Below are 22,015 nucleotides of genomic sequence, written 5' to 3'. Positions count from 1 at the left end.
TCAATACGGGAGTAGAAAATGAGGTGTTTAATGCTGGGCTCTGCAGCGACAGGAGCAATCAGCCTGAGAAATGGGAAGCTGGGATGCAGAGCTGGCCTGGCCTCGGCCTGACAGCCCCGTGCCGCCGGGACTGCTGCGGTGATGGATGGGAACCGGTGCTGGCCGAGCCATCCGGTGGGGCAGCCCCGTGCTGCGAGGCCGTGGGAGAGCACCTGGCCGGGAGTGCCAGCTCTGCCCTGCTCTCCTTGGGTGTCCCCTCCAAGGTCACCGCCGGCTCCTGGAGAGCGCCGAGCAGCCGGAGGCGGCTGCGGGGCCGGGGTGCCCCGGGGCGCAGCAGGAGGAGGGGAGCCCCGCGCTGCGCCCTGCCGTGGTCTGTGTCAGCTGGGGATGGTGCCCAAGCAGCGACCACAGGCTCTGCTTCTCGGTGCTCGGGTGGCTGGGTGCCCCTCTGCATCCCTGTGCATCCATCCATCACTGGGCACACGTGCATCCTGTGCATGCCCCAGCCCCTGTGCATCCTGTGTGTGCCCCTGTGCATCCATCGCTGGGCACACGTGTATCCTGTGCATGCCCCAGCTCCTGTCCATCCTGTGCATGCCCCAGCGCCTGTGCATCCTGTGTGTGCCCCAGTCCCTGTGCATCCCGTGCATGCCCCAGCGCCTGTGCATCCTGTGTGTGTCTCAGCTCCTGTGCATCCTGTGCATGCCCCAGCTCCTGTGCATCCCCCAGTCCCTGTCCATCCTGTGCGTGCCCCAGCCCCTGTGGATCCCCCAGCTCCTGTCCATCCTGTGTGTGCCCCAGCCCCTGTCCATGCAGTGCATGCCCCAGCGCCTGTGCATCCTGTGCATTCCCCAGCCCCTGTCCATGCAGTGCATGCCCCAGCCCCTGTCCATCCTGTGCGTGTCTCAGCTCCTGTGCATCCTGTGCATGCCCCAGCTCCTGTCCATCCTGTGGATCCCCCAGCTCCTGTCCATCCTGTGCATGCCCCAGCGCCTGTGCATCCTGTGCATCCCCCAGCCCCTGTCCATCCTGCGCGTGCCCCTGCGCATCCATGTGAACGCGTGTGCATCGTGTGCCCGTGTGCCCCTGCCCCGTGTGCCCGTGGCCTCTCCGCTGCCCACGCCGGCGCTGCTCCTGCCGGTCCGGCCGTGGGGCCGGGCGCTGGCACGGCCGGCTCGTGGCGGCAGCAGCCGCTGATCCGTTCCAGATGTGGCTGCCGGAGCCCCGCGCCGCCTCCTCCAGGGGCCCCGCGGGTTCCCGGCCCGCGGCCGCGGAGCCGCTGGAGCAGAGACAAAGCGGCGGCTGCCCGGCTCCTGCATTGCAGCTGGGCTGTTTACGGCAGGCGCACTCCTCGCAGCCCTGCAGCTCCGCAGCAGCACAGCCCCGCTCCCTGGGTGCGCTGCCTGCCTGCGGCTCCGTCCTGCACCGCCCCTGCCAGCCTCCCTCCTGTGCCCGCCGTGCTGGGGACACTGGGGGTACTGGGGACACTGCGGGTACTGGGGACACTGGGGGCACTGGGACCACTGGGGGTACTGGGACACTGAGGACACCGGGATGGGTCCTGCCAGCCCTGCACCTCCCCTGCAGCGCTGCCAGCCCACCGGGAGCAGTGCGAGCTGATCTGGGCTGCCTGCACACAGATGTGCACACGTGTGCACACATGAGCACACCAGGAGCTGGTCTGGGCTGCCTGCACACACATGTGCACACATGAGCACACCAGGAGCTGGTCTGGGCTGCCTGCACACACATGTGCACACATGTGCACACGCTCAGGGCACACCAGGAGCTGATCTGGGCTGCCTGTACACACATGTGCACACGTGTGCACACAGAGCACACCAGGAGCTGATCTGGGCTGCCTGCACACACATGTGCACACGTGTGCACACGCTCAGGGCACACCAGGAGCTGGTCTGGGCTGCTTGCACACACATGTGCACACCAGGAGCTCCCGCCTCTTCCCAGCGCCGCCGCAGCGTGCCGGGTTCATGGGAGGGCAGTGATCACCGCCGTGTCTTGGTTAATGACGCTTTAAGATGCACAAAGCTCCGGGTCCCGCCCTGCAGCCAGCGTGGACAGGGTCCGTCCTCCCAGGGATCCCTGGCCGCGCAGAGGGGATGAGGAGGGGGAGGAGCTGGGGAGGATGAGGATGAGGATGCGGATGAGGATGGGGATGGGGAAGGGCCAGGATGATCTCTGCCCCAGGGTGGAGGTGAGTGGTGCGTATCCAGCTCTCCCTGCTGCCGTGTTCCAGGGAGATGCAGTGCCAGCCGTGCTGGGATGGAAGGCCGGGCAGACACAGGTGACAGTGGCCCTGAGCAGCCACGTCCCCATCCCTGCCGTGCCAGCCTCGCTGTGCCAGCAGCGGCTCCTTCCAGCCGGGGTGATTACCGACAATTACCTGTTTGCCACAGGCTGGCAATTAGGGCTCCCTGTAAGCGACACCAACATTCATTTCCGCGGAGACGAGAGTGGGCGTGCGGCTGGCACCGGGCACGGCGGGCGGCTGCCACGCTCGGTGCCGGCCCCGCGGAGCTGAGCACACCCCTCGTGTCCCACCCGTGGGGCACAGGCAGCGCATCCCTGCGCTCTGCAAGCTCCTGCCCGTCCCTGCTGCCGCTTCCCCGCGTTCCTGGGTGCCCTGGGCCGAGTCACCAGGGAGCCCTTGCTCAGCAGAGCCCCGTGTGGTGCTCGGGGGGCTGGGGGGGGCTGGCACTGCCCCAAAGGGGTCCCGCTGATGCAGCGTGGCTTGGCCTGGCTCCACGGTACCACACGGCAAAGGTCAGGTGAGGATATGGCTTGGGAATACAGGGAGGGAGCGGGGGACTCCACAGGAGCTGCTGGGGGTGCTGGGTCCCCCGGACAGCTCCAGCCCCGGTGGGTCGGCTCTGCCCCGTGTCCCCTGTCCCTGCCTGCCCCGGCAGCCCTCAGGCTCAGCCCGGCGCCATCCCAAGGGACTGAAAAGTTTCCTTTTCGTAAAAATAAAAGCATCACAGTGGAGCCCCTGCTGCCTCTTGAAAGCTGCATTTAAGCTGCTTCCTGCAGCCCCAGGGGACAGCGCTGCGCGGTGACTCAGGCTGCCAGAGCCCAGCCAGCCTCCAGTGCGGATTTCACCCCTCCCTGGAGAAGGGTCTGCCAGGGACAGGCATCCGGCGCACCTGTACCTGTGCTGGGCACAGGGGCAGCATCCCCCAAAAGTGCCTTGGGATTTGGGGAATGGTGCTGTGGGTGTGCAGCTGTGGTGGGCACCTGTTATCCAGCTGTGGTGGACACTGGGAGACCAAGCTGTGGTGAGAGGTGTATGTCCAGCTGTGATGGGCAGTGGACATCCAGCTGTGATGGACACCAGCTGTGATCCAGCTGTGGTGAGCGATGTCTGTCCAGCTGTGGTGGGCAGCAGCTATCCAGCTGTGCTGAGTGCTGCTCTGCAATGGCTCCATCCCATCCCAGGCACCTCTTAGCCCCAGGCAATCCCTTTCCCTGTACAACGAGCTTCCCGGTGCATTATTTATACAGTCCAGATCGATGGGAAGATGATAACGGCTTCATTAGCATCTGAGCATCGCCGGCCCCAGCGCCTGACACGACCTTGGCTGCAGGAGTACAAGATTTCCCTGTCAGGAGCAGCTCCCCGGTGTCACCGTCATCACCAGACGCAGCCAGGGCTGCCGTGGCTGCCCCGGAAGGGTCCCCACCCTGGCACATGCCGCCGTGGGGTCCCCATCCTAGCAGTGAGGATAAGACACCCCCATGCCAGGGCTCCTCGTGCAGTGCCCGTTGTTTGCGTGGCGCTCGTTAGCAGGGATATAATTAAGAGCAGCTATTTTGGATGCTTCCTTCATCCGGCAGCTCCCAGCGATGCCGCTGCAGGATCCTCCCCCCTGTCTCTGAAACAGGCGCTTGCCTTGAATGCCTTCCCTGTGGATATTGGCTGCTCGTGGGGTCCTGTTGTGTTTGTGGGGGGCACACGCAGGGGTCCGGCTGCCCACGTGAGCTGGGGAGTGGGGAAGCAGCAGGGATGGGGCTGGAGGGGAGCAGGGTCACCGCAGAGGGGAGAGGGAAGGGATGGAGAGGAGGGTTTGGGGGGTTCTCCCGGCTGATCCGCTGCCGCCGTGCTGGGGAGGGGGCAGCAGTGCTTTCCCCTCATTAAGTAGATGTTGATTTAGCGGAGGCTGGAGCCATCTGCTTGGAGCAGCCGCCTGCTGCCTGCCGGGGGGAGCCGGGTGAGGATGTGCTTCGTCAGCGGGGGCTTGGCCGGGAGCCCCCACGCTCGGGCCGGGCATCGATCGCTGCTGGCACCGCGCTGGCTGCAGACGCAGGGGCTGCTGCATGGGCACGTGAGGGGGTGCTGGGAAGGGAGAGGAGCCCCCTGAGGAGTCCCACCATGTGGGGCCGTGGCCTTGGACAGGGGGCAGCCGGGCACAGGGGTTTCACTGCAGCATTGGGGTGCCCAGAGCTGTGCTTGGCCACTGGGGTCCCACCATGGCATACACTGGTCACCCGGGCACTCCATACAGCGTGTTCTGGGATACCTGGAGCAGTGACTGGCACAGTGCTCTCCCCGTGGCATGTACTGGGACTCCTGCTTGGGCATGGGGTCTCCTCATGTTTGTACATTGCAGTGCCCAGAGCTGTGGCTGGCACAGAGGTCTCCTCATGGCCATGCATTGCAGTGCCCAGAGCTGTGCTTGGCACGGGGGTCTCCATGTGGCCATGCATTGCAGTTCCCAGAGCTGTGGCTGGCACGGGGGTCTCCTCATGGCCATGCATTGCAGTGCCCAGAGCTGTGGCTGGCACGGGGGTCTCCTCATGTCGTGCTCCAGGACACCCAAAGCAGCTGCCAGGCACAGTGCCAGGAGGCACGGTGACACATGTCTGGACCCTGGGGTGGGCAGAGCGGGCTCCCCGTGCACAGCCCCTGCACGTGCCAGCGGCTCGTGCGTCGCCCGCGCCGCGGTGCCCGCCGGGGCCGTGGCTGCCGCAGGGCCGGGGGAACCGGGGCCGGCGAGGAGCTCTCGGCACGCGGAGCGCGGGGCTCCAGCCAAACGTGATCTAGCTGCTGCAGTCGCTGTGTTCCAGCGAAGCATTTCTGGTGTCGGAGGCAGGGCCGCTCCCCCGGCGGGGCTCGCTCCGGCAGGCGCCGTTGGCACACCTGCGGCTCCCGGGGCACACCGCAGCCACGGGGGATAGCTGCACCCCGTGGTGCCGGGGCCTGTGTGTGCCCCCCTTTCCTGGGGCTGCCATCGTGGGGTGCAAACTGATCTGAGAGTGGTGGAGAGCTGGGCCATGAGACGTCAGTGATCTCACATGGCACAACCTGAGCAGCCCATGAGCAGCCAAGAGGGGACATTGGGGTGTCCCAAGGATGGTGGTGGGGGCTGTCTGAGCAAAGATGTGCCACCCCTGCAGCAGCACCTTCCTGATGGCACCTGGGTGGAGAGGGCAGGATGGTGACCGCAGGTGCTCGGTGGTCCCTGCCACCCCTCCAGTGACCCCAGCAGAGAGGACAGCCAGGGACACAGGGGGTGCTCCCTGGCAGTGTGGCCATGAAGGAGCTCTGCTCTCCTCCCCACCGTGCCCATCCCCTTTTGTAGCCAGTATTTTTAATTGGAAGCACTCATCTCCCTTCTCTCTCCCTTGTTAGTGGAAGAATGTTCCTTGTCATTAATTCCCAGCCATTAATGAGCTCTCCTGGCTCTTGTTACCCCCAGACAGGCTGCAAATCTCACTGTAGACCTGGTGACCAGGGCACCCATCCTCGTCTCCTGCTCTGGGAACCGGGGTTTTTCTGAGACCCCAGCTGGGCTCCGTGCTCCAGCTGCCTTCAGCATGCTGACGGCCACTTCCAGAGCTTTAAGGAAAGTCAAACCACTGCATGGCTGGAAGTCACTGACTAAGCACTTGGCACGGGCAGTGATGGAAGTGCTAAACAGATTTTGGCAGCCGCAGCCTCTCCTGCAGGTGCAGGGAGGAGAAATTTGCCTCTACGGTGCGTTGGGGCGAGGGTGGTTCGGTGATGCCGAGGGTGGCACGTGCCTGGGCACCCCGCTGCCCGGGCATTGCCCCATCCCAGCCCCTCGCTGGGATCAAGCCGTGGGAAAAGCCAGGCACCGCAGAGCTGCTGACAGCCGTCCGTCAGTCCGTCTGTCCGTCCGCAAGGAGCCATTAGCGGGAGCGGGGCCCGTCTCGGGGCCGGAGGTTGGAGCCAGTGCCGGGCACGGTGCCGCTGCTGCGCCCACGGCTCCTTTTGTCCGCTGGCCTTTGCATCCCTGGGGGCAGCTCGGCCCCTTCTCCTGGGAGCTGGCTCTTGGCGCGGGGCGGCAGCGGAAGCGGCGCTGGGCTCCTCTCCACCACGGCTCAATGGCACCTTTGTTGGGGACGCTGGCGGCAGCACGGGGCTGCCGGGGACTGGGTCAGCCCTGGTGTCACAGGGGCTCTGCCCACCAGTAACGTGCAGCTCTACCCATGGGCGTGCTATGGCAGGGATGGGATGTGGGGGATTCTGTGGCATTCCTGTCCCTCCCTACGCCCTGGGGACACCTGGTGTCCCCGTCCCTCTCCAGGCGCCCTGCAGTGCTCCTTCTCATCCCACATGAGGCACCTCAGCTGGGAGGAGAGCCTGGGGACCTGGTGGTTGCTGTGGCTGATAGAACCCGTCCTCTGCAGCTGTCACCTGTCACAGCAGGCTGTGTCAGCATTAGCAAACGTCCTGCAGCTCTGACAGCCTGGGGTGCAGGAGGGAGCCAGCTCTGGGTGCCAGAGCCTCTGTCCTGGCCACTCCTGGGCCCATCTGTGCTGCGTGGCCTGGGCAGGGCTGGCTCAGCCGCCCCTCCTGCTGCTGGTGCCCTCTGAGCCCTGTTTGTCCATGCGGAGGCTCCTGGGCTGCGGCACAGCCCTTGTGTCCAACAATTCAATAAACACAGGGACACTGACAGGGGATGTGGTAGAGGGGAGAGAGCAAGGCCATGGCCAAGGTGCACAGGGAGTGCCTCTCTGGCCCCACATTCCCCTTCTCTGCCTGAAGTGGCTCCTTCCAGCTTCTCCCAACTAGATCTTGTCCCTGGCTTCGAGTGCCTTTGCCCATTCTCCCTGCCAGGCCATGCAGCCTTTGGGTCCTGTCCCATGGACTCAGGGCTGTGCTGGAGCTGTGCTCACTGTGTTGGGCTCTGCCGTGCTGCTCCCACCCTCCTCTTCCTTCTCCTGCTCCTGCTGTGGGAAGAGCAGCTCACTGGAAAGCCTGAGTGGCATTTTTCGGGTAAATCTTATGTAAATCTGGCTCCATCCTTCCTCGTGCTGCTAATTGGATTGCCCCGGCGTGGTTTAATTTCCCAGAAGTGTGGGGAGGGCAGTGCCAGGGGGGTGGGGGTACAGGGGAACGTGCTGGGCTCTGCCTGCCAGGGGCTGCACGGGGCCGTTCTGGAGCCTCAGCCAGGTGGAGCAGCCGGGGGGGAACCCCAGGGAAACCAGGGGAGAATGGGCAGAACCTGGTGCCAGGAGGAGCCCCCGGGCTCTGCCACCTTCAGCAGGGACCCCCCACCCCTGAGCCTCCTGCCTGCAGGTTCAGGTTCAGATTCAGCCTCACACAGCACCTGTGGAGCCGCAGGGAGCCCCAGCTTTGGTAGGCAGGGAAACCTGGAGCTGCCACCACGTCACCTCCCTGGTGTGCCTGTGTCCCTGAGCCACCTCCTCTAACACCCTGTCCCCTTCCCTCCCTTCCAGAGCTCCTCGGATCAGCAAAGAAAGTCAATGTCAACTTCCAGGACACGGACGGGTGAGTGGAGCCCGAGCCCGGGTGTGGGTGCTGTGGGGTGCCGTGAGCAGGGAGTGTCTGTGTGGGAATGCCAGGCTCTCCAGCTGCCAGCTGTGGCCCCCGTTAGCCCACGGGGCTGAGCCCTGCCTGCCCCCAGAGCCGGCGCTGGCCTGGAGCAGCCAGGGCACCGGCGGAGGCAGAGGCAGGGCTGTGCCCCACATCTCACCACGCTTTTCCCAGCCCTCTGGGGCTCCTCGGGAGCTCAGCCCTGTGGGGTGCCGGGTGGGAGAGCCGTGACCCCGCCAGGCACCGGTGGCACTCCACAGCCACATCCAACGGGCGGCAGCGGCAGAAAGGGGCCGCAGAGCACCCCTGCTAATCACACTAATGAGGCTGCAGGGAGGCAGCGGGGCCCCGTGCAGGGGGGCTGCACTGGGAGTGCTGCTTGTGGGGCTGGGCAGCAGCTGCCCCCCGCTCCCCCTGCCCTGAAATCCCCCTTGAGTGGGGCAGCAGCACGATGTGATGCCACTTGTCCCCTTGGATGGCTCTGGCGTGCCAGGGAAATGCCAGGGAGAGAAGCAGCTGGTCAGCAACGGGACACCACGGCCCGGGGGTGTATAGCCACAGCAGCCGGGCTGCCACCTCATCCTTGCCATCAGGATGATGGCAGTGGGCATCCCCTGGCACCTGCCAGCTCATCGCTGTGCTGGGGGCAAGGGGGCATCACCCCAGGGACCACCTCGTGCTCTGCAGAGCCAGCAGGCCACGGGAGGGCTGAGCATCATGGCAGGGCTGGGGAGCTGCAGGCAGAGCCCGGCTGGAAGGTTCAGAGGGTGCTGAAGCACGAGGGGAGCAGCCTTCAGCGCTGCTCCTGGAAAGGATCCCCCGGGATCCAGGCTGCAGCTCTGTGTGAGCTCAGCCAGCCCCGTGCCTCAGTTTCCCCATGCCGGCAGTGCTGGTTTGCTCCCGGCTGGGGGTGCCGGGGGTGAGCACCGTGCTGGTGTCCCCGTGCTGGCCCCGGTGCCCTGCTCGTGGCCGAGGTGGCCGGCTGGGCCATGAGGAGCCCGAGAGAAGCCCCCGAGGCAGCCCCGGGGCAGGCTGCGATTTGCACCATCTTGAGCGGGTTTGAGCAGGGCGCTGGAGCGGAAAATGTTGACATTTCCCAGGCAGACGCTGGGGATCGGCCTCCTGTGCAGGCTGTCTGCTCGCATCGCCGCTCCCCGCCGGGGATCGCGGCCGGCAGCTCCGCGGGCACGGCCGTGCCTGCGGACTGCTCCCCGCGGGACGTGTCCCCTCAGCCAGGGGCTGGGGAAGAGTGCCGGGGGGATTGTCACCCACACCTGCCCCTCGGGCACCGGGCAGCCAGAGGGGCCAGTGTGTCCTGGGGGCTCTGTGGCCTTTCCCATGCTCCGGTGACAGCGGGGCAGCCCTGGGGAGGGGATGGGGATGGGGTGTTCCCGAGGAGGGGATGGGGATGGGGTGGCCCCGAGGAGGGGATGGGGATGCGGTGTTCGCGAGGACGGGATGGGGCGGGGTGGCCCTGGGAAGGGGATGGGGACGCTGTGCCCGGCCAGGGCCCGGAGCAGCGGCGCGGTGGGTGCCGGCACGGTGGGTGCCAGCGCAGCCGCACGGAGGATGCCGCTGCCGGGAGCACAAGTAGGTCAGCTGCTGGCCTGCTTCCCAGGCTCCGGGAGCTGCGAGAGCGGAGCGGGTGCGGGGCCGGGGGCTTTCCCCAGCCCACAGGCAGGCCCGGCACCGGGCAAGGCAGCGCTGCCATCTGTGCTCATGGCCGCGCTGCTGGGGCCAGCCTGGGGGAAGTGGGTCAGTGGGGAGGGGGCTCCCCGGCACCCCCAGCCTCGGTGCCTGCCCTGCCCAGCACCCCCAGCCCGGCGGGGTCTCAGCATTGCCAGCCCCGCAGCAGCTCTCGCCCCAAAACCCACAGAGGGGTCTGGGGGTGGCTTTCCCTGGGACACGTGCACGTGGAGGGCATAGCAGGTGCCCGGGGTGCTGCAGAGGTGCAGGTTTGAGGCCATGGTGCTGGGCAGGGTTGGCAGGGCGGTGGAGGGGACAGGCCAGTGGTCCCTGACACCAGCCCCACCCCCAGGTTCTCGGCTCTGCACCATGCGGCTCTTAACGGCAACACAGAGCTCATCTCGCTGCTGCTGGAGGCACAGGCTGCCGTGGACATCAAGGACAACAAAGGCGAGTGCCCGGCTCCTGGGGACCCCCTGCCCCGTGCCCCCCTGCCCCGTGCCCCCCGCAGGCTCTGCGTTGGCACACGGAAGGCTCATGGCTTCTTGCCCCTGCAGGCATGCGGCCCCTGCACTACGCGGCCTGGCAGGGCAAGAAGGAGCCCATGAAAATGGTGCTGAAGGCAGGTTCCTCTGTGAACATCCCGTCGGACGAGGGCCAGATCCCCCTGCACCTGGCAGCACAGCACGGGCACTACGACGTGGTACGGAGAGGCACGGGGCTGGCGGGGGGCTGCCACCCCTCTGCCCCTGCCCTCACCGGGTCGGGGTCTTCCTTGTCCCCAGTCGGAGATGCTCCTGCAGCACCAGTCCAACCCCTGCATCATGGACAACTCGGGGAAGACGCCCCTGGACCTGGCATGCGAGTTTGGCCGGGTCGGGGTAAGTTCTGGCAGGGCTGGGTGTCCCCAGAGGAGGACTGGGAGGGGACAGGGGCGCTGTCAGGTCCCGGGGGCAGGGACAAGGACACTGTGAGGTCCTCGGGGGAGGGACAGGGACACTGTGAGGTCCTCGGGGCAGGGACAGGGGCACTGTGAGGTCCCCAGGGACAGGGGCACTTTGAGGTCCCCAGGGCAGGGACAGGGGCACTTTGAGGTCCTCGGGGCAGGGACAGGGACACTGTGAGGTCCTGGGGGTGCTGGAGCAGCTGGAGGGGCACAGGATGGCCGGTGCTGGGGTGTGCAGTGCCACCACTGCAGGCGAGCTCTGGCTGCTGGCAGGGGGGGAGGTGGGGCCGGGGGCTGCAGCCCCGGGGGGCGGCCGAGCCGCCCTTGCAGCCCTGCTCCGTCTGTGTTTGCTGAGCCAGGTGGTCCAACTGCTCCTGAACAGCAACATGTGCGCGGCACTGCTGGAGCCCAAACCGGGGGACACCACCGACCCCAACGGCACCAGCCCCCTGCACCTGGCCGCCAAGAACGGCCACATCGACATCATCCGGTGGGTGCCGCGGGCAGGGGTGGCAGCACCAGTGCCCCCCCGTGCCCCGCTGACCCCGCTGTCCCCCCGCAGGCTCCTGCTGCAGGCTGGCATCGACATCAACCGGCAGACCAAGGCGGGCACGGCGCTGCACGAGGCCGCGCTCTGCGGCAAAACGGACGTGGTGCGGCTGCTGCTGGATGTAAGGGCCCCCCTCGGCACCCCCAGATGCCCCCAGGCACCCCCAACCCAGCCGGGGGCTGTGGGAAGGGGGTGAGCCCACAGCTGGGGGCTCAGAGCAGCCTGTGCAGCTCTCCCAGGCAGCAGAGCTGAGGGTCCTAGAAGGGATACACCAAGGCACGGAGGGTCCTGGGGGGTGCACACCAGGGCTGAGGGTCACAAGGGGGGTACACACGAAGGTCTGAGAGCTGTGCCCTCCAGCTGTTGGTCTGCTGGTGGCCTAGGGAGTCCCAGGGGTGGCAGGATGGGGACCAGCCTCCTCCCAATCCCTCTCGGTGCCGTTGCAGAGCGGGATCAACGCCCACGTCAGGAACACCTACAACCAGACGGCTCTGGACATCGTCAACCAGTTCACCACCAGCCAGGCCAGCAAGGAGATCAAGCAGATGCTGCGGGGTAGGGGGTTGGAGGGCACGGAGTGGCCGTGCTGGCACGAGGGGCGCCGGGCTGGGGGTGCCACCCCCCGTGGGGTGGGCGGCCGGTGACGCTCCCGTTCTGCCCCGCAGACGCCTCCGCAGCTCTGCAGGTCCGGGCCGTCAAGGACTACTGCAACAACTACGACCTGACCAGCCTCAACGTGAAAGCCGGGGACGTCATCACCGTGAGTGTGGCCGGGGGGGCCGGGGACACCCCGGTGGCAGTGGCGGCCCCTGGCCCGGCCCCTGACCCGGCCCCTCCCGCAGGTGCTGGAGCAGCACGCGGACGGGCGCTGGAAGGGCTGCATCCACGACAACCGCACGGGCAACGACCGCGTGGGCTACTTCCCCTCCAGCCTCGTCGAGGCCATAAGCAAACGAACAGGCAAATAATCCCCCCCTACACCCCCGGCCCCGGGGAGCCCCGTCTGGCTTTGGTGGGGACCGGGGTGTCGGGGGCTGCAGCGGTGAAGACAAAGCGGGGCCATGGCCCTCGTGCATGTGGGGTCGGTGTCCCCGCCGTGTGCATGGGGACGGTGCCTGAAAGTGTGTGGGGTCAGCGTCCTCATCGTGCCTGGGGGGCTGGTGCTCCCATTGAGTGTGCAGGGTCTGTGTTCCCGGTGTGTCTGTGGGGTCGGTTTCTTGGGGGGTGTGAGGGTCAGCCCTGGGGTGCTCGAGGGTCAGCTCTGGGGTACTCGAGGGTCAGCCCTGGCTGCCCTTGGGCTGGGGGAGGTGTTTGAGGTGCATGAGGAGACCCAGGGGTGTCACTGTGGTTTGGAGGGATGGGCACAGCAGTGGGGTGGCAGGAGCTGGTGCTCAGGGTCTGTGCAGGGGCTGGGCACCAGTGCCAGGGAGGTGATGCTGCCACACAGAGACCGTCTTTCCAGCCAGGGGCCATCTCAGGGATTGGCCCCTGCTCCCCTGCCCTGTGGCCTGTTCCTGTCCCCATTCCCATTGTGATCCCTTTAGGCCCCTGTGCAGCCCCTTGCGATGTCCCTGGGCCGTGCCCTCGGCCAGGAGAGTCCCAGTGGGGCTGGTGCCTCTGCAGGCAGCATTGAAAGACCCCACATCAATCATCTCACCCCAGCCCTGGGACCGGACCTTGGGGACAGCCACACCATGGGCACATGGGCAGGGCATGGTGGCACTTGAGCAATGTCTCAGGAGAGTGGCAGCACAAGTACCTGCCGGGCAACCCACAGCGTCCCTGGAGGCACCTGGTGCTGGACAGGCAGGGACAGAGCCACCCTCCAGGAACGGGGTGTGTGCCAGTACCAGAGATGCCATCCATGTCTCCTGGGCTGTGTTCTGTGGCTCCTGGGCTGCGGCTGGCCCACAGCAGTGCTGGCCAGGCTGGGGAGTTCTGTAGCCACCGCTCTGGCTGCGCTGGGGCAGCAGCGTGGGGTGGAGGTGCCATGTCACAGCTCACCCCCCGGACACGGGGGTGCTGCAGCCCCAGCCCGGCCCTGCGGGGAGCAGGACCCCGGCAGCCTGGCTGTGCCACCCGGTGAAGCCTGGCTGTGCCACCCGGTGAAGCCTGGCTGTGCCACCGGGTGAAGCCTGGCTGTGCCACCCGCTGAGCTGATCCGCGGGGCTGTGCCAGTGTCCGTGCCGGCTCGGCGGGATGTGCCCGCTGCCTGCGCCGGGCTGTGCGTGTGCTGAGCTCCCGCCGCCGCTCCTCGGCTCCGCCCTGCATCGCCTGGGTCTCGGTTCTGGCTTCTCCACGTCCCTTTGGTCGCTTTTTTGATTTGCTGCCTTTCCCCCCCTTTTTTTGGTGGCACTGAGCGTGTCTCTATTATTTGGATTCTTTTCATTTTGTCTCTTGTTATGTTTTATTATCAGGTTCATGGGAGACTGTAACAATCCCCCAACACTTCCAAAAGATCCCGCTCCCGGCTTACGGGGCTGCTGTGCTAAACGGTGACGCCTCGTCCCATCCGTTCCATTCCCTGCCTCCACCTCCACCTCCACCACCACATTCCCATCAGACTCTTTTCAGTTCCTTTGGCTATCACAGGCTCTCCCCTAGCAGTGCCGACGAGCCGCGTTACGGACAAGGTAGTTCACCGCTCGCTTCGTGCTCTCCATGGATTTTCCTTCCTTTTCCTTTAAAGCGTGTGTCGAGTCTTTTCTCTCTGCTCGGCCTCTCCCCCTCACCGGGGGCTGTGTGTGCATGCAGCTGTGCATGCGCCTGCATGCGTGCGGTGGGGGCAGCGGGGGGGCTCGGGTGGCACACGCGTGCCATCGCTGCCCCCGCTCCGGCTCCGCTGGCACACCGTGTGCCAAGGCACAGCCACCTTCCCCACCCCGCTGTCCCCGTGGTCCCTGCGCTCCTGTCCGGGTGCGTGGGCACCCCCAGGACACTCAGAGCCCTGTGCCAGGGCAGGGCTGGCAGCGCGGTGCCACGGGCTCAGGGATCCTCTGCTGCCCACAGCCTCCCTGCAGGGCCCAGCTCTGCCCAGGTCGTGGCTGTGCACGGGGGGCTGGAAGGGGCTGCGGCTCTGGGGGCTCTCCCAGGGGATGCTCTCGGGGCTGGCTCAGCGCAGGCAGAGCCCAGCTGAACCCTGGGGACCGTCCCCAGGACACAGGCAGGTGATGATGCTGCAGGGCCGTGCGTCAGGAGCACCCAGGAGCAGGGGGTTGCAGGGGTGCACTCCTCGATGGCTGGGGCCAGGGGGCTTTGCACATGCCCTGGTGGCGGCGGCTAAGGAGGTTGTGCTGGGGGCACTGGGTGGCCGTGCTGGCACTGGGGACAAGGGAGCACTTCTTTTCCCTGGGGCTTTCTCTCCTGCTGGGGTGGCATGGAGCTGCACAAGCCCAGGCTCCTCTTGGTGTGAGCGTGGCGTGCGCAGCTCAGGGATGTCCCAGCCTGATTTGGTGAGGCTGTTTGTCCCCTGTTGTGCTCCTTCCGTGCATTTATCACCTTGTGCCACCTGTCCCCTGCTACTGTTGGCGCTGCTGGAGTGAGCAGCTCCGTGAACAGAGCTGGGCAGTGGGGTGACAATGTCCCACAGCTGGTGCTGCTGGAGTGAGCAGCTCTGTGAACAGAGCTGGCCTGGTTGGCAGTGGGGTGACAATGTCCCACAGCTGGTGGCAGGGTGGCAGTACCCCGTGGCTGGCAGTGAGGTGGTAACACCCCATGGATGGTGGTGGGGTGGCAGTGCCCCGTGGCTGGCAGGACAGTGGTGGAGCCGTGGTGGGGCCATGGCAGCACTGGCCTTGTAGGGCTGTTGTCTGTCTCACCTGATGCTGTTTTCTCTCCTGGGTGTCCCTCGTGCAAGTGGGACCTGGCAGAGGTGGCCAGCACAGTGAGCTGGTGAGGAGCCATGCCCTGGGGTGACCCTCAGGCTGTGCCCCAGAGGAGGTCCAGGTCCTCTCATCCACTGCTGTGTCCCCTGTGTGTCACCAGGGTTTCAGCACCTGGTGCCTGGCCCTGCATGTCCCCTGTGTCCCCACAGATGAGTGCAGGCAGCTGCAGGGACATGGCCAGCACTGCCTGGGACAGGGGACAGTGGGGTGGGAACCCTGCTTCCCACTGCTTGAGTTTGCCCAGCTCCCTTTGTTCCTGCACTGGGTCATGTCCCCATCCTGTCCTGTGAAGGGATGACAAAGTCCTTGTCCCTTGTCCAGGCTCAGCCAGGGCACTGGAGCACCCCACCATGGGTCTGTCCCTGGCTGGCAGTGAGGAGGGGCTGCTCTGCACGACGGGGCCAGGGCTTGTCACTGTCACCTCTGCCATCTTGGCATGGGACAGGGCCCTAGGATGGCTCTGGCATCCCTGGGCACGGACACAGCCAGGGTCCCCACACCTCCCCTGTGGGGCTGTTCCCACGTGCAGCAGCGCCAGTCCCGGGGCCGCGGTCACCTCCCCGTGCCACACCCGTGCGAGCCCGGCCGCAGAGCCACGCGCCTGACGGGCGCTCTCTCTGCTCTGCCACCAAGGGTCCCGCGGGGCCGACATGAGCCCGTCCCACCTGTCACCGTCGCAGGGCGGATCGGCCACGCCAGCCCCCGCCGAGGAGATCTGGGTGCTGCGGAAACCCTTCGCAGGTACGGCGCGGAGCGCCTGGCTCCAGCGGGGCACGGCCGCCCGCGGTGTCCCCTAAGAGCGGGGCTCGGAGCCCTGACAGCCTCTCCTCTGTGCAGGTGGTGACCGCAGCAGCCTGGGCAGCACGGGCAGCGTGGCCTCGGCGCGCAGCTCGGGGAGCGGGCAGAGCGCGGGCAGCGGGGCGCACGCCCTGCACGCCGGCTCCGAGGGCGTCAAGGTAAGGCGAGCCCCGGGGCGGCCGTGCCAGCTGCTGTTGGCTGCAGTCCTGCAGCGTTTGCTGCCTGCCCTGACCCCAGCTGGCGCTTCACCGGGCGCTGTGCGCTCTCATCCATACCCTGTGTGCCACCAGCTACGCCGTCACCGACAGCGGCCACCGGCGTGTCCCCTCCACCCGGCCCCTGAGTGCTGCCCCTGAAAAACATTCCACAGGTCCGTCAGGGACGCTGTGCCATGTCTCTGCTGCCACTCGCAGGGACCTCTGCACTGTGCTCTGCCCTGCCCTGCACAGGCTGCTGCCACGGGCACAGCACACTGCCACCAGCGCACTACTGCCACTGGCATGGCATGCTGCCACTAATGCACAGCTGCCACCAACACGGCACACTGTCACCAATGCATCGCTGCCACCAGCCTGGCACACTGCAACCAGCACCATGCACTGCTGCCACCAGCATGGCACACTGTCACCATGCACTGCTGCTATCACCATGGCACACTGTCACCAGGCACCGCTGCCACCAACATGGCACACTGTCACCATGCACTGCTGCTACCAGCACCGTGCTGCACGCTGCCCTGGCACCTCTGGCACAACAGCCCTGCACTGCCCCTGGACTGTCCCATTCCCTGGCGATGGCACCTGCCAGCCCAGCGACCCCAGCACCCGCCAGCCCACGTCCCCTGGCACCCTGCCTGCCATGCCCACGTGCCCCTGAGCCACAGCACGCTGCCAGCCGGGGGGGCTCCGTCCCGTGGGCACAGGGCACCCCGCACAGGGCAGCCCGGGCTGGGCATGTGCCAGGCTGGCTTTGGGGTGCGGCGGTGCCGTGGGCTCCTGCTGCCGGCAAAGCACCATCTGCTGCTCCCGCTCTCCCCGCTGCCGCCGAAATCTGCTGCAACCCTCCCTGCCCGCCCTCGCCCGAGCTGGCAGCACCCGCAGCACCCGCAGCACCCGCAGCATCCACGGTACCTGCGACACCGCGACACCCGCGACACCCGCGACACGCACCCCCCGGCCCGCGGCCCCCTCCGCCCGCCTCACTCCTGCCTGCTCTCCCCCCTTGCCGGGGTGTTTTTCAGCTGCTGGCAACGGTCCTTTCCCAGAAGGCTTCTGCGCAAGAGTCTGCCGTGGGCGATGGGCCGGCCAAGGCGCAGGACATCCCCGCAGGTGCGTGCTGCGGCCGCCCGGCTGCCGGAGCAGGAGGAGCCCTGGCCGTGCCGTGGATCCAGGGATTTGTCTTTTTTTTTATTGCCACGGCACCCGTCGCCAGAAGAAAAACGTGTGGGTAAAAAATGACTCTCTCGCCTTTCGGCTGCTGCCAGGCCTTCTCCTGCCTCGGTTAGTGGGGGCCCGTGGGGGGCGGGGGGCGGCGGAGCTGAAGATAAAAGAACCGGGGGGCTGCGGGGAGCACGGCCACGCCACCGGGGTGCCCACGCCACGGGAGTGGCACGTGCCCGGGAATCGGGGGGACAGACGGGAGATGCACACGTGGGGGTGGGCGCGGGGGGGATGCCCGGAGCTGGCCGGGCTGCGGGGAGGGAGGAGGCTGCGGGGAGGCAGAGAGCCCTGGGGAGGGGGATGCGCTCAGGGGAGGGGGGTGGACACGCGGGGAGGGGGGTGCAGACGTTGCTAGGGAGAGGGGGAAACATGCCGGAGCGATGCAGACGCAAGTGGGATGCAGACGTGAGGGAGATGCACACGGCAGAGGGAGGCACATGTGAGGAGGATGCCCACGCGAGAGGGATGCGGATGCCCGAAGGATGCACACGCAGGGAGGATGCACGCACACACACACACACGGAAGATGCAGTTGCTGGTGGGGGGGAAGAGGCTTCTCTTGTTCATCCTGATCAGAAACATGCGGGGAAAATTTCAGGGCAGCCCTCCTTACCCTGGAGGGAGGGCACCAAGGGATGAACAGCTCGTACGAGCCTGCCTGGCGGGTGGCAAGGCCAGAGGAGCGGGGCCAGAGGGTTTTGGGCAGAGGGACCCCTCCGGCTGCTGCCTGGGCTCCGGGGACACTGGCTCTGGAGGGCACTCTGGCTGACTCCCACTGCTCGGGGCCGCGCTGGGTGCAGCAGCTCGCCTGCCCCTCCCCGAGGAGCAGCACCCTGTCCGGGGCACCGCGGCTGCTCCGGGCTGCTGTGGGCCGGGTGTCGCTCTCCTGCACCTCCCTTGGCCCCGCCAGCCTGGGGCTGTGGCTGTGGCATCCCGCCCAGGGCAGGGCTCGGCTCTCCCTTCCACCAGAGCCCGGGGCTGGGCAGCCCCGGCCGCGCTGACCGCTGCCCCTCCGGCAGGTTCGTCGCGGTCGCAGAGCGTGGCCAGCTCCCCCTACGCCCCCCAGCCCCCCGCCGAGCCCCAGCTGAAGAAAATGGAGCCGCCGTCAGAGGGGAAGGTGAGCAGAGAGCGCCGGGCGCCGTGGGGAGCGTGTGGTGGGGACAGCTTTGGGGGACATGGGCAGGAGTGGCGGGTCCCCATCCCCAGAGCTGCCCCCGTCCATCTGTCCCTCTCGCCCCAGAGCTCGGAGGCCGTGTACCAGTGGCTCTGCAAGTTCCAGCTGCAGCTCTACGCTCCCAACTTCATCAACGCCGGCTACGACATCACCACCATCAGCCGGATGACGCCGGAGGTGGGGCCGGGGGCGGTGGGAGGGAGGCACGGCAGGAGCAGGGCGGCACTGACCCCCCCTCTCTGCCCCAGGACCTCACGGCCATCGGGGTCACCAAGCCGGGGCACAGGAAGAAGATCGCCTCCGAGATCAACAACCTCAACATCCCCGAGTGGCTGCCCGAGTACAAACCGGTGAGGGCGGTGCAGGGCCAGGGGGACAGAAGCCACACCCATGGTGGCAACCAGTCCCCTCCTGTCTTCCGCGGGGTGGCACTGGACAAGGGTGGGAGCTGGCTCCATGGTCCCAGAGCTGCCCACGTCCCCTCCTGGCAGCTCCCCAGGGAGCATCAGGCTGCTGCCAGCTGTCACCCCTGTGGATGTGGCACTGTGACACCCCTCCTGCCCCAATGCCTGGGCACAGTGAGAGACTTCCATGGGAACAGGGCTGGCAATAGCCAAGGATGCTTGTGGGGCACAAGGATCCTGGGGCTGGGATCCCCCAGCAACACGGGATCTCCTGTGGGTGCCTGGGGTGGCAGGGGCAGACCCTGCTGCCAGCTGGTGCTGAGCCGTGCCCCGCACCCCACCCCAGGCCAACCTGGCGCTGTGGCTCTCCATGATCGGCCTGTCCCAGTACTACAAGGTGCTGGTGGAGAACGGCTACGAGAACATCGACTTCATCACCGACATCACCTGGGAGGACCTGCAGGAGATCGGCATCACCAAGCTGGGTAAGGCCCCGCGCGCGGCGCTGGCTGCGGTGGCCTTGGCGGTGACACTGACGGCACGTGCCGCCCCCAGGCCACCAGAAGAAGCTGATGCTGGCGGTGAAGAAGCTGGCGGAGCTGCAGCGCGCCGAGCTGGGCAAGTACGAGCCGGGCACGCTGAAGAGGAAGGCGTCGGGGCCGAGCCCGGAGGTGCTGGCCATCGAGTCCCCCCCGCCGGAGCCGCCCGAGTGCCAGTCGCCCAAGATGACCACCTTCCAGGACAGCGAGCTCAGCAGCGAGCTGCAGGTGGCCATAACGGGCGAAGGCCCCGAGGAGGCCCCCGAGAAGGCGGCGAACCCCTCGGCCCCCGGTTACCGCTCGCCGCCGGCGCTGGGCGGCCGCGCCCGGCTGATGAGCAGCTCGCAGGAGCTGCTGGGGGACGGCCCGCGGGGCCCCCCCGCCGCCGCCATCTCCAAGAGCCAGGAGTACCTGGCGGAGGGGGCCGGGGAGAGCCCCCCTGCGCCGCCCAAGGAGAGCCGCCCGCCCCGGCACGGCCACCCCGTGAAGCGCGCCAGCGTGCCCCCGGTGCCCGGCAAGCCCCGGCAGCCTTTCCCGGCCTCCGCCGGGCAGCTGACGCCGCCGCAGACCCCCGGCAAGGCACGACCCTCGTCCCCGCAAGGCCCGGCGGCCCCTCACGCCACCGCCAAGGTGAAGCCCACCCCGCAGCTGCTGCCGCCCGGCGAGCGCCCGGCATCGCCCCGCTCCCTGCCCCAGTCGCCCACGCACCGCGGCTTCGCCTACGTGCTGCCGCAGCCCGCCGAGGGCGAGGCGGCGCCGCCGGGGGTGCCCGTCCTGCCCGTCTCGGTGCCCGTGCTGTGCCTGCCGCCGGCGGGCGAGGGCGAGGAGGAGCCGGGCAGGCCGAAGAAGCGGGCGCACAGCCTGAACCGCTACGCCGCCTCCGACAGCGAGCAGGAGCGGGACGAGCTGCTGGTGCCGGACGCGGGGCCCTACGCCACCGTGCAGCGCCGCGTGGGCCGCAGCCACTCGGTGCGGGCACCCGCCGGCGGCGACAAGAACGTCAACCGCAGCCAGTCCTTCGCCGTCCGCCCCAAGAAGAAGGGACCCCCGCCGCCCCCTCCCAAGCGCTCCAGCTCTGCCATCTCCAGCGCCGGCATGGCCGAGGACTTCCCCAAGGAGGGTGAGGGCGAGGCGGCCGTCGGAGCCCCGAGCGCCGAGGGCGAGGGCCGCCGGGAGCAGCGGCGGGCGAGCGACCTGGGCGGCAGCGTGGACACGGGCAGCGCCGGCAGCGTGCGCAGCATCGCGGCCATGCTGGAGATGTCCTCCATCGGCGGCGGGGCCCGCGCCCTGGCGCTGCAGAAGCCGCACGTGGCGACCGGGCCGGGGCCGGTCCCGGCCAAGGCGCCCGAGGGCTACTACCTACAGCCCGGGCCGCCCCCGGGCAGCCCCGACCGCGCCCGCGTGGCCACCGTCCTGGCCACCGTCAAGCATAAGGAGGCCATCGGGCTGGACGGGGAGGTGGTGAACCGGCGCCGGACCATCAGCGGCCCCGTCACCGGGCTGGTGGCAGCCGCCCGCCGCGAGCGCGCCGACAGCGTGCGGTCGGAGGCGGCCGCCGACGGTCCCGGCGAGCGGCTGCGGGTGGAACGCGGCGGCTCCCCCGACGGCATCCCGTTCGCCGAGGACGGCACCCTCACCATCAAGCAGCGGCCGCGGCCCCTGGGGCCGGCCCGCGGGGAGACGGGCGAGGGGCTGTCCCCGGCCCACCGCCACGGGGACCTGGCCAAGGTGGAGGCCAGCGCCACGCTCAAGCGGCGGATCCGGGCCAGGCAGAGCCAGCAGGACGGCGTCCGCTTCGTCCTCACCGAGTCCGACACCGTCAAGCGCCGGCCCAAAGCCAAGGACAAGGAGCCGGCGCTGGAGCCGGCCACGCTCGCCGTGTACCAGAACGGCACCGGCACCGTGAAGCGGCGGCCGGCCTCGGAGCTGAGCGGGGCTGAGCCGCCGCCCCCCCCGCCGCCCGCCGCCCGCCCCGACGGCCCCGAGTTCGTCCCGCCGCCCGCCGAGCCCAAGAAGCCCTTCAAGCCGCCGGTGTCCCCCAAGCCCGTGCTGACGCAGCCGCCTCAGAAGATGCCTGGGCCGCCTGTGCCCGTCCCCAAAAAGGTGCCCATCCCAAGCCCCGGCAGCCCAGGTAGGTGCCCCGCCAGCCCCCCGGGACGGGCGCTCCGCGGGGCGGGCGCCGGGGGTCCCAGCCGGCCCCGCCGCCCTCCTGCCCCTCTCCCTTCTCTCCGCAGAGGTGAAGCGGGTCCATGGCACGCCGCCCCCGGTGTCCCCCAAGCCCACGCCGCCCCCCACGGCGCCCAAGCCCCCCAAGCCCCACGCCGCCATCCAGTCGGTGAGCGCCAGCTCCACGCCGGCCCCGTCGCCAGCCCGGCAGCTGAGCCCCGCGGCCAAGCCCTCCAGCACGCCGCCCTCGCTCTGCTCCAGCCCCGCCAAGCCCCTGTCGCCCGGCGCGCAGCCCCAGCAGGTGCCGGTGAAGCCGCCCCGCTCCACCATCGCCAGCCCGTCCGTGGACAGTGGCGGCCCCGAGCTGGCGCAGCAGAAGCTGGAGGAGACGAGCGCGTCCCTGGCCGCCGCGCTGCAGGCGGTGGAGGAGAAGATCAAGCAGGAGGACAGTCAGGCGGCAGAGTAAGGGGCTGCAGGGGTGGGTGGTGGGCCCCGGGAGGGTGTGAGGCCACTCGGTGTCCCCGAGCACAGGAGGCCAAAAGGATCGTGCACAGGGGTCAGGCTGTGACACCACGGTGCGAGTGGGGAGGTGCTGGGGGACACTGGTGGG

General features: G+C 68.0%; 1 protein-coding gene across 1 annotated transcript in view; it reads left to right on the top strand.

The window, feature by feature from the left end:
- CASKIN1 (CASK interacting protein 1) overlaps nucleotides 1-22,015 on the top strand; it is a 28,539-nt gene that overhangs the window by 6,012 nt on the left and 512 nt on the right. Inside the window, 18 exon segments of the mRNA XM_041401731.1 lie at nucleotides 7,723-7,774; nucleotides 9,858-9,955; nucleotides 10,063-10,208; nucleotides 10,291-10,386; nucleotides 10,811-10,941; nucleotides 11,014-11,122; nucleotides 11,448-11,556; nucleotides 11,667-11,761; nucleotides 11,844-12,002; nucleotides 15,566-15,626; nucleotides 15,723-15,841; nucleotides 16,924-17,011; nucleotides 18,142-18,239; nucleotides 18,363-18,473; nucleotides 18,545-18,646; nucleotides 19,047-19,185; nucleotides 19,256-21,370; nucleotides 21,474-21,867. Coding sequence (XP_041257665.1) covers nucleotides 7,723-7,774; nucleotides 9,858-9,955; nucleotides 10,063-10,208; nucleotides 10,291-10,386; nucleotides 10,811-10,941; nucleotides 11,014-11,122; nucleotides 11,448-11,556; nucleotides 11,667-11,761; nucleotides 11,844-12,002; nucleotides 15,566-15,626; nucleotides 15,723-15,841; nucleotides 16,924-17,011; nucleotides 18,142-18,239; nucleotides 18,363-18,473; nucleotides 18,545-18,646; nucleotides 19,047-19,185; nucleotides 19,256-21,370; nucleotides 21,474-21,867 — 4,222 coding nt within the window.

This window comes from Onychostruthus taczanowskii, unplaced genomic scaffold (genome assembly GCF_017590055.1).
Source record: "Onychostruthus taczanowskii isolate IOZ18803 unplaced genomic scaffold, ASM1759005v1 scaffold19, whole genome shotgun sequence".
Classification (NCBI taxonomy): Eukaryota; Metazoa; Chordata; class Aves; order Passeriformes; family Passeridae; genus Onychostruthus; species Onychostruthus taczanowskii.
The sequence above is the reverse complement of the archived record's forward strand: the minus strand, read 5'-3'. Positions and strand labels throughout refer to the sequence as shown.